We start from the raw sequence: 15,545 nt of genomic DNA on the forward strand, positions 1-15,545 counted from the left end.
TGATATAATCCTTTGGGATTAATACGATTAATTTTGTTTTAGGTTCTCTAAGGCCTTTTTTATGGTTCTGTTTCATAACTCTGATGACAAAACCATGCAGTATAGCTCTCCCTAGGCTTCCTTGACAAGGAAAGGAAATTTTTCAAAAAATTAAAACCCTTTAATTCATTTCAATGTTATTCTTTTTTTCAAAAAACTCTCCTTGATTTTCAGATGTCCCCTTTCAGGGAAGATCGCTTTGATCATGGCCCCATTGTCTAGGAAAAAAAAAAAAACACATACTGAAGCAAGAAACATAATGGATTGCCTTTTTGTACCCATGTGTGCACAGGATGAGTTCTGCTTCTTCAACATTTTGAGCTCAAAGAGGCATTACTCACCATGATCTGCCTCTTGCCTAGAAAAGGTTGAGGTCCGCCAGGAAACATGTTTTCTCCACATTAAATTCCTGTGACAGGCAGTATCTGTTTAATTCATTTGTTCCCAGTTAGGATGCCACATCTGTGTCAATGTCAGGTAGACCCCTCCGGAGGCCAACAGGAGGCTGGGGAGTTGGGTTGGAATGGGGTAGATGAAAGATGAGGGAAAGGAACAAGGCACAGGGATTGCAGAGATGCTGCAACACAGCCGAGGCGGAGGTGAATAATAGGAGCTGCAATGCACTCAGACCTCTCTGATGACAGAACAATATTATGGGGGGGCAAGAGCAGAGAGGGCACAGTGGCTGAAATGCAGAAATCCTCTGGATTTGGGTTGAGTGAAAAACGCGTCTCAGAGCAAGGATTCACTGAACAAGGGCACAGCGGGCAAGGAGGAAATGACAGATAAACTGTTATGTATTGACCTACTCACTTGAGGTTTTCTCTTAGTTCATAAAATATTCTAATTCAAGTTTACCTCCTATTAAAATCTGGGAAGTGAGTTCAGAAGTCTTTCCAGTCTTCCCTGGGCTGCTTTTTTATGTGGAGCTCTTTGCCCCATCAGACTGGAAGAGATCCACCTCAAAAGTGTGCCCAGTTGCAGATCCCAGCATGCATCCCATATTTCTCTATATTTTCCCACTATAAACAAGATACATTATAGGAGTTGCATGATCTTTATCTGGGTTTTTTGTTTGTTTTGTTTTGTTTGTTTTGTTGTGGGTTTTTTTTCTTTGTTGTTTCTGTTTTGATAATGGGAAAGACAGCAGCAGAACAGAATTCTTCCCCTAGACCTGACAATGGTGAGAGAAAGGTTTGTTCTTAGTTCGTACTTGCACAAAGCATCTCATTAAAGTAAATCTAAGTTTTTTCCTTTAATAAAGCATGAGTCAAGCTTGAGAAAAGACTTCAGGATTTGGTCACACTGCTGTGGGGGGGGTATTACTCTACTGGGAGCTGGCATTGCTCAGGGTGAGGTAAAAGTTCATACCAACCTGGTAGAAACCAAAAGCCGAAAAGATTTCAAACTGTTTCTCAAAAGAAGAAACATAAAGAATAGTCTATCTTTGTATAATTTTTCCATACTAATTCCAAGTTGTATTGAGTAAAATAAGCTACAATCTGTTAAACCTTTGGGCAGAATTGAAGAGAAGCTGAAAACAAGATATGATCTCATCCTGACCATAATACCAGATTTCCCTTGTTTTACATGGAGCTTGTTTTGAAGCTTATTTTGAGTCCATATGGCAATCAGCCACATTTCTCCCTTTTCTGTCTTAAGTTGTCCATTTCAATGCTGCCATCTTGTGGGCCAGCTTGTGTGGAAGATGCTGCAGTGCTGTTCCTGTCTGACGCCATGAGCTTGGCATTTCACCAGAAATCCTTTCCTGCCGATGACATTTCACTAGTGTTCCTGAGTTTTCTTATTTTTATCCAAATCTTGCCATGGTTTGTTGTACAATGTTATGGTACGGTTACAGTAGAAATGCACGTTAACAACCAGCAAACGTATCTAATAAGTAAGCCAGAGTTTTCTTTTGGAGTCGTATATGTTAGAACAAAGTTGTCAGATAATGTGGGGAAATTAATCCAACAAAAAAATAATAATAATAATAATCATAAAATAAGATTCATAAAGAGACAAAAAATGAGCACACTTCTTACTAGAAATAGCCCTCCTTTTTCCTAACAGGACTACTTCTGCTATGTCTTCTCACACTTACAAGTGGGAATGGCTTTCTTTGTGGTTAAATGAATGCATTTGGTTTTGAAATGCAAAATCTGAATAATGAAATTAATAATCATATTTATTTTCAACATCCTTTTCTATCTTTTCATGCAGAACTGCCACTATACAACTTCAACTGTGGCTTTGGCTGGGGATCCCACAAGACTTTGTGCCAATGGGAACATGACAACCAGGTGGATTTGAAGTGGGCAATTCTGACCAGCAAAACTGGGCCAATTCAAGACCACACAGGTAATCTTGAGTTCATGATTTAGTCATTTTACATGAGAAGAAGTTGATCTGTTTAATACCAACACGCCTTCCAAAGCCAGAAGAGTCTGAGTTATACCTAAAATAAATATCATAGGAAAGATAAGTCTAGGCAATCTGAACCATTGTGTGTAGATGCGAATGACCATAATTATCTCTTTTGTTGGGGAATAAAGAACATTTATTGTCAGGAACTGAAGATCCACGCTCCTCCTGACTGTCCTTTCAATAACTGCCATCTAGATAAATAATCAAACATTCTGCATGTCGTTTACCAAATCATATGGTCATGAGCAAACCCCACACTATTCCTATTTGTGATTACAGAAACTGCTCACTGTGGAAAGGCATTGTGAGTGAAACTTCTCACAAGGGCTTGTTTCCATGCCCTTCTGCTTTCCAATGGGAGTTGGAGACCACAGCCATCCTTTTGCTCACACAGTTTTTCCAGAATTATTACCCTGGGAAATTGATTAGTTTGGTTTGTAGTATCTAACTCATGGCTCTGCATAATTAGGCAATAAATATGCTGCTGGCTAACAGAGAAGGGAGTGCATTGTTTGACCTGCATGGCCTCTCACTTCAGTGTTCTCCCTTGCATACGTGCAGATTAATCAAATGTGTTAGGGATGAATACCCTTTCCCACTTCTGCAACCCCTTTGCTTAATGAGAATGACAAGGAAATTAGACAAAATTGGACTTTTTAAATTCTGAGACACTTTCAATTGAATCTTAAGACAAGTACAGTAGTTTCTGAAGAAAAAAAAAACTTATAATACTTTGACTATAAATGGCATTGTACAAATAAATGGCATCAAATTAACTAAATGCAGTTAGCTGAAGTGAAGTCTGTAATGGTGGAAAAATTGATGTAAAGTAAAGTGAAATGGCTCAGTAGGATCTGACATTGAAAGGAGGTTAAAAGCTACGTTAGCCAGACTCTGACAAAATCTAAAAGGCATGCATAAGTAAAGCTCTAATTAAGACAATGAAGACAGAGTTCCTGACCCAGCACTACAGTAATATTCTGGAAATGAGAGCTATCTGCACTTTGCCACCAAGGATTATAGAGAGACTGAACCTGTCTTCAATCAAGAGATGAAGAAATGATATTCTTCAAATGAGATTTTGTTGTTTCCTCCGGGTCTTACTATTGCAGAAGACTTACTCATTCCATTAGCTGTAGCTTCCATAAGTCTTCCAGGCAGCTTATTTTGCTCCTTGCTACTCTCGCTTTCGATATTTTCCAAATTTTTCCTTCAATTCCAACAGTATCTTCATCTGCCACATCTGCCATAGGGGGGGAGTGGGTGTGAACGCAGACCACAAGTGGTCTGAATGGCACTGCCATCACAGACGTGCACTTCAGTGTGCCTGTTACTCAACAAAGCACCTGGTATGCTGGGAAAACTTCAGTGAGCAGTTCCCAGCTGTACTTATATAAAACTGAAGAAACTCCATAGAAGCAATCTTCAACAGCAATTGCTTTAAGACAGCAGGATACTCTGTACGCCACTTCAAATTATTCATGTTACAATTAAATCTGGCCAGAGTTAGGTCTTCCAACTGAGATGCCATCCTAATGCTGTGAATATTTTCCTTTTTTCTTTCCTTTGGGGTTCTCTGTCACCATTCTCTGTCACCATTCTTTGATGGGAGAGATTTGCATTTACTTTGTGATGTCCTCTGTACAGGAGTAAATTCAAACACTCCTGCTGAAGAAGCTGGACAAGGTGCTACTGCACTAAAATAGGGAAAAAAATAATTCTGAATTTTTGGCAATTTAACATCAGCTTCCCCTACAACATTCTTTCAAAGATCAGATACTCCCATGTATATTGGCATGGGTAATTCTGACTGCTCACAGAAAAGTCCAAGTAAAATACTCTCATTTCATGTCAAAATAAATATTACTCTTCTCTTTTAGTAGGTTCCAATGACTAAGTTTAACCCACTTGTTTTGTTCCTGGTTAATCTTTTACTATCCTGAACTTCACTGGTGCAAGCCCACACCATCACAAGCCAGCATATCTCAGTTATGTGTTATTTCAGATGAAACTCAAGAATATCATATATAATCAAAGACCAATGTTGAAAATGCTTCACCCTTCTAAAACATCTTTTGCCTCTTTTTTTGTTTTAACTTTTCTTTAGCTAAAGCAATGGTATAATTATATGCTTATTTCAGCAGATCACCAGCACTTTGCTTCAGTCAGTATCTCACCTAGTGTTTTGTTGTTAGCAAACTAATCATGTTCCCACATGCTTCCCTGCCCAATTAAGCAAGTGATTTTCAAAACTAAGGGTATCTAGTGTTCAGATTTTTTATATAAAATCCACGTATAAACCCATTCTGCTGTAATTAGTCTTCTGGGAAGTGGCTCATAAACATTCAGAGCCCAATATGCTATTGCCAAAATCAAGGGATTAACTCTGGCACCATTTGTGGCAATACTCTGGCTCAATTTATGCACTCACTTTGGTTTCAGTTCCTCATCTCTGACCATGGCTGCTCAAAGATATTTTATTCTCCACTGCTCTTCCCATCCTAGCCCTGCCTTCTCAAGCTCAGCCTAAACAGACATTAAAAGCAGCTCTTTACACGATTAGTGTGGAGTAGGCCCAGGGGACTTTAGCTGGACCTACTGTGTGAGGTCTGCCCTCAGAAGCTGCACGCTGACTGACTAAGTGCTCATCACTGCAGACATGCCCTTGCCTCCATTCCTAAGCAAAGGGAAACAAATTCTGAGTGTTATGTGGCACACACTTGTCACAGGGCATCTTGGTGAGCAGCAGAAATACACTCTCTCTGGGGCACACTTCACTCTCAGTTGTGCGACTTGGGGCAGAATGCAAAGAGACCACGACTGGCAGAGCTGAGATTTCTTAGCTGAACAAAGAAAACAACATCTGGTCACTATTCCTAATGCAGTCCTTTTGTCACAGCAGGAGATGGCAACTTCATCTACTCTCAAGCTGACGAAAGCCAGAAAGGCAAAGTTGCCCGGCTGTTGAGCCCCGTCATTTACTCACAGAACTCAGCACACTGCATGACTTTCTGGTACCACATGTCTGGCCCACATGTTGGCACTCTGAAGATCAAGCTGAGGTACCAGAAGCCAGATGAATATGACCAGGTGCTGCTGACCCTGAACGGGCACCAGGCAGACTGTTGGAAGGAGGGCCGTGTTCTTCTGCACAAGTCTGTGAAACACTACCAGGTGAGCCTTGCTGGTCATGCCTTACATGCCTTAGCAGAAAATGTCACTGGAGGATTTGTGTAAACAGTGTTATACCTACAGATGAGTTGCTGTTGCTGTGACAGTAATAATAGTGGCATATTTCATACTATCGCAGATGACAGTGATACAAGCAATTTGTTATAGAAGGCCAAATAAATGCATTAGAAATCACTTCTCAGTTGTCAAAAAACTGCATCCTTGCCATACTTTTGCTACTGATGTAAAATGTTTCTGTGAAGTTTAGACATTATATGAATTCACATTTGTGCATATAAGTTCGTAAAGGCATATAGCGCTGATTGACAGGCCACAATCAAAGTGTGCGTAATGTGGCATCGTGACAACTGGAGAAGTGTGTTAACGGCTAATTAAGACTTCCTGAACTCTTCAATTGTGTGTTAACTTGAAAACAGTGTGAAAATTATCTTATTTTTCCAGGTGGTTATAGAGGGAGAAATTGGAAAAGGAAATGGAGGAATTGCTGTGGATGATATTAATATTGACAATCACATATCTCAAGAGGACTGCCAAAGTAAGTATGCATAGCATGGTTGTATAGAGATCTCATCCAGTACCTATATTTACTTAGATTTATTTAGATAGCTGATATTATGGGATTTTAGTTTTGGGTTTTTTTTTTTCTTTGTGAAAAGGATACATAATTATTGATGATATTGGAAGCTTAGCACTGAAAACGCCCTGATCTGGTCCATACTCTAATTGGTAGGCTGGCCTCAGTACTGCAGTGATGCAGTCTTCTGGATCACAGCTGGCATCCCCCTGACAGGTCACAGCACATTCACATCCTCACATCTCTCCTTATATTTTTTATTGCTGTACTCTTTGTATTTTTCTGCTTTTCATAATGCTCTTCCCTACCTTAATTATTGCTTAAAATTCTTCACTCATTTTAGATCACTTATCCTAGGATTTTTTAAGCATTTTATCAAACCAACATTGGATACCCAAGTATGGTTCAGTGGCCACAGCCCTGTCCTTTGCTGCCCTGCAGCAGAGTTTGCAATTACTCATTTACCATAGTTATCAGTTCCCTAGACACGTGTCACTGAGTAGTACTGGATCGTGGTCTGTTTTGCTTCCGAGCCAGGCTGATCTTGAGCCCCTGTTTCAGTCGTTTTTTTCTGGCCAGTCTGGAATTATTCCAGTCACAGCCAATCATATGTGCATTGCATACTGCACGTAATTTGGCAGCAGCAACCTCCAGATAAACACAAGCAACTAAATCCCGTCCTTCATGATAGAGATTGAGGTATGAGATTAAGAGAGAAAATAGAACAGAGAACCTTCAGCATCAGAAATGTAAACTTACTCCACTTGAGTTGGCAGCACAATGGAGAACAATGATAGAGGCTGTTCTCACCCTTTGTGGCTAACAGCCATTTGAGGATAACATGACAGGCTCCAACTACATGGTAATTTCATAGCTGAATAAGACTGAAACAGTCTCTTCATTGTGCAGTCCATCTCCTCGATTCATCCTGCAGCACAAGTAAACGTTACCAGGAAAGAGAGTCAGTGCACACTGCCTGATCCTCCTGCAGTATCTTCAGTGCCAAGCAAGATGCTGGGACCACAGTGATGGCGCTGATCTGACTGAAATGAGAGAGGAAAGTAACTTATTTCCTACCTCCTCATTTCAGATATGCAAACTGAAATCTCAAGAAATAAAGACAAATGGAGCTTCTATTTGAAACATCATAACAGAAATAATAACAATAATGATAGCCAGGTAAACTGTCCAACAGGAAAGGAGGAACAAAAATTCAACCCCAAACAGTAAGACTACAATTGGTGTTTGTATATTTCCTCCTTTCAGATATACAAACCAAATGGTGCGCAGAAATTTTAGCCTGTGTGAGCTAAAGCTTATTCAGCAGACCAAACACAAATGGTCTCGCTGCAGTTCTTGTGATTAACTGTGCCTTCACTGATGAAGTGTTGTGGAATTGGGCTCCAAAATTGTAAATACAATGAATGAGATGCTAATTTATCACACTGATTTCTCTTTTGTAGGCATGGAAAACCCCTGCTGATAACTCTAAAACTGTGCCAAGATTGGGTGGAGAGAAGTTTTTAAATCTTTCTTTTTTCTCCATTAATTTTCAGAGCCCGTCATAATGAACAGTTATGTCAAGCTGGCATAATGATGCTCTGACACAGAAAAATCTGCTATACCATTATTGTCAGCATGATAGTCAATCAGTGTTTGTAACCCTAATAATCAATGTCAATTCTCTTTGCTTCATTAGAATCAACTGATCTGGAGAACAGAATAGATGAAGAAGATCCAGAAAGTAATCAAACAGGTAAAAATTATGCTATTGTTACAAGGAAATGAATTACAATGTGTCTTTTCATGTGAATTTGTGTATTCTATTTCCTTATTTATGAATTGGTAATCTTAATTGCATATGGCACTAAGTTTTTTGTTGTTGTTGTTTATCTACAGCAGACACTTAGAAGGTTTACATTTATACTCAGGATTTCATAGTTTTATTCTTCTTTGCCTTACAATCTTGTGGATTTTCTATCCTATATAAAGATTTTAAAAATTCAAATTTTATGTATGTTTGTTACATTGTATACATATTTATGCACACACACACTATCGATCTCTAATATTTTTTATCCAGAAGGCATACCCACAGATGAAGAAAAAGCTATCACTGTATTTTATGTCTCATGCAGTGTCTAGGTAATTAGGCTCAAAACTCTTCAGGCTAATCATTTCTCAGACCTTGCAGAAAATGTCGTTTTATAACCAGTCTACCAAAGCATTATCGTTTTCAATGATGATAGCTGTAAATGGATCATTAAATGGATCATAATTGTCATATTGTTCTCATAGTGAAATACATTCGCATTTTTCAAGCAAAGAGCTTCTTTTTTTTCTTTTTGGCTACAGTCAACAAGATTGTCACTGGGTTTAGTGAAAGTGGAGTTCATACAGAAATACTCCTTTGCTTTGCTTGCAACAATTAGCAAGTTTCATAAGCTTAGCATGTCTCCTTAATAAATTGAGTTTAGGGAAAACATTGTGATATCCAGTGAATATTTTACATTAGGAGGCAGAGTGCTCTCCTGTGTCAGTTCTGTCACTATCCCCATTTCCACGTCCATTCCACGAAGCCAGTGAAGCAGAGACAGACTCAAACTGGCTAAAGATTCCTGATTGATGTCTAAGACTGTAAACATTCACACTGAGCTATGAAATATTTAATTAACATTTTGGAGCTAAATACTTCAGATAAGGAAAATATAACCAAAAGGTCTGGTTATTCATTTCCAAGACTCCCACATATGTCAAGGCAGAATCGGACTTCTGCTACCATGCAACAGAATTGATTGCTGGAGAGCTGTATGAAGAATTCAGCAGCTATTTGAGCCCCATTATAATTTTCAGTTACTTATGACTACTTCTAAGAAGCCAGGTTTTCAAATTACATAGCAGTTTATGCCAAAAGCTTGATATCCTTTCTCCAGATTACCTTCTCATCAAACTAAGCTCTAACTGGAATCAATTCTGAACATTTTGCAACTCTTACTCTATTTCAGGGTTTACTCCTTCATACCATACAGATGAGGACTACGATGACATTTCCAGGAAACCAGGCAACGTCCTGAAGACGCTAGACCCAATCCTTATTACCATCATAGCCATGAGTGCACTTGGGGTGCTTTTAGGAGCCATTTGTGGAGTTGTCCTATACTGTGCCTGTTGGCACAATGGGATGTCAGAGAGGAACTTGTCTGCACTGGAGAATTACAATTTTGAGCTGGTCGATGGTGTAAAACTGAAGAAAGATAAACTAAACACACAGAATTCTTACTCGGAAGCATGAAGGTATAAAGCAACTTGAGAAGTTTCAGAGAATCGGGATGGAAGGACATAGCTCGGTCGTGCTGGGGAACTGTTGATCATCTTTTACTGTACAGGCTGAAAAGTGCATTGATGACACTGAGCCAAGCTTTTCTCAGGAGCTTCAACGAGTGTGTAACCGATAAACATGGACAACAATCTGTGTTAACAATCTGAATCATGTACAGTCTGCTTTTTTCTGTTGGTTTTATTTGAAATAATCAAATGCTGGTGTTGAGACCAAGTATGATTGACTTCTAGGTCATTTTGTCTTTCTTTCTCTCCCTCTCTTTTGTTTTCCGTTAATGGGTAATTTTCTTTTTACTGTGCAAAATCCAAGATGCTGTCACAAAATGTATTCAGTGGGGTCCTTTGGATGGACATGCTGTCTGTAGCTCAGTGCCCAGAAATTATTGGAGTAACAGCAATTTAGTGGACTCCTGCACCTGTATTTGTGTATAATTGCTCGTGTTGTGCATAGGCAAAGAAGGGTTAGGATGTTTTTGAAAGTACTGCTGCATCAGTACCAATATAGTGTGTCAGCTCTGTTTACAAAGCAATACAGTCAAATTTTATTGATGTTTTTCAGTGTTGTACTAAATTTTGTGCTTGTGACTCCATAAAAGAGTATGTGCCATCATCAGACACAACTGGTAACCAAGTATACTGCCTAAAATCTAAACAAAAAAGTCCTTGGCACTGGCTAGTGTATGTCCTCTCAAGTGCCTTTTTGTTTGTACTGCTTCTCATTGTGTTAACATTGACTACAGCTCTGCTTCTCTCCAATTATGCCCTTGTCTTTAATCATATTCTGATGGCTTACCGAAAAAAGTATATTTTAGTGTAAGAGAGTAGCCTCGGCAAGGCAAGGGCTAATCAAATTTGACCACCTGGCTCAATGGTTCAGCTTTCTATATTTCACCTTCACATCTCTTGACCCTTTTGTATAAAGCTGCAATATCCCCTTTTATTGTTCTTTCATATAGAATGTATTTTCAAATGTAAAGTCTCTCTACCTTTCTCTTCTTGCTCTCTCTCTTTCTCTCTCTGAGTAGACTGCATAAACATTTGCCATTGCCAAGGAAAGAAAACTGCAGCTTTAACTTGCTGGTAATGGCAAAAGATTTTATTAGAGTTTGTGTTAAAAAGTAAGGGAAAATTCTTAACTTTACCCTCCAAAGTCAAACTTTGGGTTTCTTCTTAACGGCATAAAGTGACAGTATCTTTTTTCCTGAAGTCATGAAATGTATTTTATCCTAAATGACATGCCTGTTAATTACACTAGGGAAATGAATTCCCGGCTGAAAAGATTGCCTTTAAAATGAGAAACTTTCCTCCTCCTGTCCCTACCTAAACCAGAGTTCTTTTCTCTCAGTAAACCTTCATTTTCATGCAAATCAATGCTAATTGGGCTTTCACATGAGTTCAGAGGGCAGAATAAAATCCCACAGTGTATGTGAGAGATGTCCTTGCTGTTCTGTAATATCCCATTGGCATTTCCTACCATGAGGTCTCTGTTTGACCAAAAGTGCAGATAATGATAGATTTGGTGAGCAAGGCTAATTTAAACTGTCAGGACAACGTACTCAACAATTACATGGCAGTTTTTAATATTTTGGGACAAGTGGGTTGAAAAAATAATATCCAGCAGTTGATACAGCTGGTCTGACAAGGTAAAAAGAAATAAAGTGATGCTGTGCTCAGAGGAGCTGTCTGCAGTGATTAGGATGCAGCCCAGTTAGAGCTGAAGTGTTTCAACCCATGCAGACCTGGAGAAAGGACCATTCCGGAAAGAGCTGAACTCCTGTTCTTCCTCACTGGATTTGCTCTGTAGAGCCAGGGAAGGGTCTGTGATTTTCAGAATTAGTCTTTTCTGAAAGTAGTTTTGTAGGTAAGCAGTGAAATATCCTGCTCAGGATTAGGACTGTGAAAGGGATAATTCAGCCCTGAATTGCAACAAAATCCACCCTTGTTTATCAGCTAAATGTTTTAAAGCATGTCATGTAATCAGTACTAATCACAAAACAAGAAATCCACTGATTTAGAAATTGAAAAAGAGGGAGGGAGGCTGAAGGTAAAAAAAATATGAGTTATGTAGCTGAAAATACTGTAGATGAAGACTCAGTAGAAAAGTGAGGAGTATGGTTTCTACTTCAAAGGACTCCTGAAAGCAGAGACTATAGTGACTATTGAAACACACACTTCAGGTCATCACACCTTTGGCTAAAGAGGAAGAGCTACCTCTCCAGGCTCTGGGCCTCAGGCCATCCAGAAGATGAGGCAGAGCACTTGACTTAAAAGTTAAGCCCAAAAGTTAGACCATGAAATGGCCCGAGTGGCAGGCTCACTTGGACAGAGGCAGAAGTTTCATTTACATCCAACAGTGTAAGCTGACCATCGTGGTATTGCAGCAGCTAGTTAATCAACCCAAAGAAAAAAAGGATTGCTCTAAATTATTTTCAGGACACCACCATGCAATTCGGTTGTGTTAGAATCTGCCCTCCTCATCTCAAAACACATCCACTAGCTTGACTGAGAGTTACATTTGTATATTGCCTTGAAGAGAAAGTCCCACAGGGGAGCCCAGGCCCAAAAGTTTGGAAATATTCCCATGGATTTCAGTGGATTCTGGACCAGCTCTTGGTCTTGGTCTGTTTGAACGGTAAAGCTGATGGTTGTTTGTGTGCTGTTTTTTCTTTATTCTTTTAACGTACTGAGAATGGTAAACATAAAAAAGAATGGTATCTCCTTTGTAGTCTTCAGACTTTACTATGATAATGAGGATCTAGCACTGAAGATTTGATTTCTCTGAAGGTAATAGAATGAAAGTTGCCCTTCGAAAAAGGAAAAATGATACTGCAACTTTACATTGAAAAGTATCTTGCACTGATAAATATATTTAAAAAAAATATATGTTTATAAAGTTATTAATTTGTAAAGGCAGTGTTACAAAATGTTCAGTTTATATTGTTTTAGATTGTTTCATAATTTTTAAAGTGTAAAATAACATATTTTTTTCTTTATTGAAAAACTATAAAAATCTTCTGTAGTAAAATGATTTCATTTTACTGGTATATTATTGCTTCATGTTTTGTACCATCATAAAACTTTGTGCAAATTTTTTTTACAGAAATTTTTATTTTCTATGACAATATGACACTTGTAAATTGTTGTTTCAAAATTAACAGCGAAGCCTTAACTTTAAATGACATTTGTATTCTCAGACACTGAGTAGCATAAGAAGAATCACATAGAACTGAACTGTAACTTAAATTTCCAAACTATGACTACTACATTCCAAAGAAACAGTTGAATTAAACATTTTCATAAAATATCCCTTACCTGATGTATTTTATTATACCAAATGCATTTGTTTTATTAAATGTCTGTTTTTCTTTAGAATCCTGCATCAAGCACAACATTTTAATCATGGTTAAATTTGTTTCAAGGCAGTTGGTTAGAATAAAAGTTAGGGCATATCTTGCTAGCTTTAGGAGCTTCCTAAACTTAACCTTCTTGTCTGATCCAGTTGTCTCAATTATCTGTATACACAGTGGGCAGACAGACACCTTGGTAGGAAAGCTCATTGTTAAGAATGGTTTTAACACCGTGTTTTTAGTGCTGAGCACTCTGCTAATTAAAGTTTGTCAAACCCTTCCTTTATTTGCGCACAGTAATAATGCATGTACTGTCGCTGTGTCATTAGGTTGAGTGCTCACAGACATGTGGTTTACTTCATCTTCTTTACTGTTCCTGGGAGAAATACTGCACTGTGTTTTTGATGATTGTGGCATTTGAAAAGAAAGTATGAAGTCTTCCTCGGGAGAGCAGCATTTAGGGTACCTGTGTAAGATAAGATAAAGCTACAGCAGAGTTTCTGAGCAAAACTATGCTTTGTGATCACAGTGGAGGTTGCTCAAAGGATAGCTGTGAGAGTTATTGTCCATATAATTACTAAATCCAAATTCCATAGGAATGTACTTCATCACTTCCCGTTTTTCTCTCTGATACTCAGCCACAGGGCATCTTGAGGGAATATAAATGGCACTTAAATTAATTAGTGAAAAAATGAATCTATAAAGTCAATCCATCAGGAGGCTGAGAAGAGATAAGTATTTCAAGCTAAAAATTCTCTTTCTTTCTTTTAGGGGAGATGGATTAGTCTAGAAGCTAATACTTACTTAGCACTAAACCTTCTGTTTTCCACACTGAACAGGCTTCATGAAGGAAAAACAGAAATAGTGCAGTGAGTTCTGGTAGTCAAACCCACCTGTGAAGAATTGAAGCTTAAATTTCAGAACATAACGTAAACTTGAATGAAAATGATGAGCAGGCTGGAAAAACAGATGGGTCAGCTGAAGAAAAACAATGCCAGGAGCACAGAACTGAGGCTCCGGTGGACACTGAAGTCACTGACTTCAGGTGGGTAGAAACAAGTAAATACTTACTATTTTACCAATCAAACATACCAGTCTTAAACCAGCAGCCATGTAGTTGCAGTGCCGAACCCACTCTCTTTTCCTTCATTTTCAGCACAACAGAAAGTAGAGTTACACAGCAGATACACAGGAGAGGCAGGAGGGCCTGGTTGGCACATAGTTGGCTTGGGCCTGCTGGCATCCAGCACTTGTCCATTCAGACCTACCTGTGGGTCCAGAGCTCCCACCCCTGTGGAAGTAACACCCGGCCCTCAGTCCTCCAAAACTACTATTGTAGTTCTAAAATTGATTCCTGTATGTTTTGTCTTATGTGCAATTAGTATATATCTAATTCACATCTCCTCATTTGCTTTTGCAAAGTCAAATGGCAAAACTCCTCTTGATTTTCAGATCACTGGTAAATTTGTTTGTATGGTGGATGTTTGATCCCAGAAGTAATTCCCTTCCCATTCCTTAATTATCCTATCCTTTGCAATGCATTATGCCTAACAGCAAATTGGTTCAAGCAACATTAATTTATTAGAGCTTTAATTTCTTTTTTTCTACCATTTTATGCATCAAGTCACCCATTACCACAATTTTATCTACAAGTTTTTGTTGAATTATAACAAAGTGTATCTTATTTTTTTATCTTTTTTGCCATGGGATACTTTGTACTGTTTATTTTCCCATTAGTCGCTCTGTAGACCCTAATTGTTTTTCTACAGTAGGTCAGTTCCCTACATACACTTCTATTCTCATAGTAACACATAATCAAACTCTAATCTTATCACCACATTGGTGCCCCAATGTTTATGGCTGAAAATCTCATTAAAAAATCTTCTGGCATTTTTCACGGATGAATGGATTGTTATCATGTGTCCAAACCTAATTTCACCTTCAATAATCATATTCTCCTATTTAAATTTACATTGTTTTTATTCATCTCAAAGATTTAATTCATGTCTCTGCCACTGTGCAGCATCACTGTGCTTGGCTACAGACAACTGCACTTCCATCATGGGTGAGGTGAATCCTATTGAAATAGGAATTACTCCTCACTGGAGTCAGACAGATTGGGTGGTGATCTCACAGGGAGAAAGCAAGGAGTAGGTTTGCAGGTGTTGTCATAATGCAGACTGAAGGATTTAATGACAAGAGGCTGGAGGATGAAGGTCTTGCCTGAGGGAGCTGCAAAGGGAATTATCAAAACTCTCCTGTGTTCAGTCCAGGACTCTTCTGTTTTTCCCTTGAAAAACAAACAAACAAAACAAAAACAACAATATAATTCTCAAAAAAAAAGTGTCTGCTTCACAAAAATCTCTCAAGAAGTCACTATGCACAATGCGCCACTCACCTCACGCACAGAGGAAGTGAATGGAACCAACTCAGCTCTTAGCTGAACTTAAATGGTGAACTTACACACTCAGAGAGGCAAAATGGGTACAGATGTGTCTTTGGAGACCCTGTTAGCATCTCAGAACAATAAGATTCTTCATGTATCATTTTCATCTGAGCACCTTTAGTCTCTTTCCTCAAGTTGCTTGATACCATTTGCTTCATAAATAAACTGCTCTGATGGTATA

At 38.6% G+C, this 15,545-nt stretch overlaps 1 protein-coding gene across 4 annotated transcripts in view; it reads left to right on the top strand.

Moving 5' to 3' along the window:
- Nucleotides 1-12,876, top strand: part of NRP1 (neuropilin 1) — a 108,672-nt gene extending 95,796 nt beyond the window's left edge. For 2 of the 4 annotated variants that reach the window (XM_015853136.2, XM_015853138.2), the window contains exons 14-18: nt 2,263-2,400; nt 5,366-5,640; nt 6,100-6,193; nt 7,932-7,988; nt 9,238-12,876. In XM_015853136.2, the coding sequence (XP_015708622.1) occupies nt 2,263-2,400; nt 5,366-5,640; nt 6,100-6,193; nt 7,932-7,988; nt 9,238-9,524 (851 nt within the window). In that variant the 3' untranslated portion in view covers nt 9,525-12,876. The remainder of the gene's footprint in view (nt 1-2,262; nt 2,401-5,365; nt 5,641-6,099; nt 6,194-7,931; nt 7,989-9,237) is intronic. The other 2 variants (XM_015853137.2, XM_015853139.2) reach the window with 2 other exon arrangements.
- The last annotated feature ends 2,669 nt before the right edge of the window (nt 12,877-15,545 follow it).

This window comes from Coturnix japonica, chromosome 2 (genome assembly GCF_001577835.2).
Source record: "Coturnix japonica isolate 7356 chromosome 2, Coturnix japonica 2.1, whole genome shotgun sequence".
Taxonomy (NCBI): Eukaryota; Metazoa; Chordata; class Aves; order Galliformes; family Phasianidae; genus Coturnix; species Coturnix japonica.